At 52.8% G+C, this 1,833-nt stretch overlaps 1 protein-coding gene across 1 annotated transcript; it reads right to left on the bottom strand.

Moving 5' to 3' along the window:
- Nucleotides 1–392: 392 nt before the first annotated feature.
- Kcne5 (potassium voltage-gated channel subfamily E regulatory subunit 5) lies at nt 393–1,827 on the bottom strand. The gene has a single exon (XM_015497982.2). The coding sequence runs from the start codon at nt 1,754–1,756 to the stop codon at nt 1,328–1,330; it is 429 nt and encodes a 142-aa protein (XP_015353468.1). The 5' UTR covers nt 1,757–1,827; the 3' UTR covers nt 393–1,327.
- Nucleotides 1,828–1,833: the final 6 nt, after the last annotated feature.

The raw sequence follows: 1,833 nt of genomic DNA, 5'->3' as shown, positions 1-1,833 counted from the left end.
TGCTTAACCATTGCAAAAGGGAGGGAAAGTGAGAAACCCTTATTTAGCACTGTCATATTTGAAAGTGCTTCTGAATTAAGACAAAAAAGAGGAATAGGTAATAAAGCAGGAATAGTTTTTGAAACATTTGAAAAAAAAAAAAAAACCCTTTAACCATATGAACAGACACTGTGAACCTATTTTCAGTATGTTGTCCAAGCTAGTCTCAAACTCCTAGGCTCAAGCAATACTCCTGCCTCAGCCTCCTGCATAACTTCAATAACAGGCAGTACTTACTACACCCCACTTAAAACTGTTCTTCACCCACAATCACACCTATCCTATTGTTCTTGAACACATACATGGATTATATAACAACAACCCACCTCCCAATCCAAGGGTCATTTCCAAAAGCAAAAGAAGATTCCTTCTCTATATAGTAATGGTTCTCTAGGCTGGGATCTTTGAGAGAAGAGTCTTAGGTTATTGTTCAAACAACTTTTATTTCCTGCCTCTGACATTCCCCAGGGTTACAGAACAGGGGACATCTGAGCCTCATGGTCCATGAATGAAGCAGACACTGTAATAACAACTGAGTCATTACAGGGGAGGAATCTGGAAGTATTGGGGTGATGCACCCAGCTGCAGATGGCAAAGCTACTAAAATTCAGTCAAGTTACCTTTGGGATGAAAACTGGAGAGGCAAGAAAACTATACAGTTGGTGTCATAGATCTGTCCCATCCCATTTATCCCCTCCCCCTTCAGTCTCCATAAAGTCCATTCTATCCCCCAGACTGATCCTAGTGTCCAGCTAGCTCACTGCTGAAAGAGAGAGGGAGGGAAAAGATGTCTGAGGTCTCTTCATTTTCTTTGTCTCTGTCCCTAAGGCAACAGGAAGCTGAAGCTGCTGCAGCCGGCCTGGCAGTGATGGCAAGCCCATTGGCTCTGCAGAGTGAGCAGTCCCTGGAGCAGCTGCCAGTTAGACGGCCCAGAGTTTTGATAGACCTCATTGCTTCGGTTCAATGCCAAGTGTTGGACGTGTTGGATTCAGTTCCCAGAGGGCTGGAACATGGTGTCAGGGCTGTTTGAAGACAAGAAAGCAGAGGCAGTTTAGTGCAGTTGGAGGTGCAGGGTGGGCATGGAGGGCAGCGGGAGGAGGGAGAAACTAGCCAGGAGGGAGTAAGGCGATGCTTCTCCTTCCAGAGCCTTCCAGACAAGGTCTCCTGACCTCTTATCTGGGCCTCAGGTGAGGTGAGCCCTGCAAGGGGAGGAGAGGACAAGAGCCGCGCCCAGGGATAAGCAGAGATGAGGAGGGCGCGAGCGAGCGAGGGAGCTGAGGCTGTGATTCTAGACCCGCTCAGCGCCCTGGGCGAGGGCAGGCAATGCCTCTGGGGCGAGCTGGAGGCGGCCTTCGGGCGGGGGTCCGGTGGCAGTCTCAGCATCCGCGGCCGGGATGCCTCCCGGAGCCCATTCGTGCTCGGCGCAGGCCTGAGATGGTTCATCCTTGGCCTCAACGAGCTTTCGGGAGCGGGTGTAGGCCAGGATGAGGCCTCCAGCCAGGCAGGCATAGAAAATCATGATGAGCAGGATGTAGAGATAGGCGTCGTCGCCCTTGGCGCTGGTCACCTCGCGGCCCACGAAAGGATCAGGCACGACCCCCATGCCCATGCTCGGGCCAGGGCCGGCGCCCAGGCCGCTGGCGTTGCCCCGATGGTGCAGCTCGAGCAGCAGGCGACTCAACAGGGTTCGCAGCCGTTGGCTCTCGCTGCAGTTCATGGCTGTCGGGGAGTGACACGGAGGCTCCAGGACGCTGCTGACCTTTCCCCCTGGACAAGGGGAAGCGAGCAAGCGGG

Source organism: Marmota marmota, unplaced genomic scaffold (assembly GCF_001458135.2).
Source record: "Marmota marmota marmota unplaced genomic scaffold, marMar, whole genome shotgun sequence".
Taxonomy (NCBI): domain Eukaryota; kingdom Metazoa; phylum Chordata; class Mammalia; order Rodentia; family Sciuridae; genus Marmota; species Marmota marmota.
The sequence above is the reverse complement of the archived record's forward strand: the minus strand, read 5'-3'. Positions and strand labels throughout refer to the sequence as shown.

Coding starts and splice junctions, on each gene's coding strand:
- Kcne5 (XM_015497982.2), bottom strand. CDS start 1,756: ATGAACTGCAGCGAGAGCCAACGGCTGCGAACCCTGTTGAGTCGCCTG.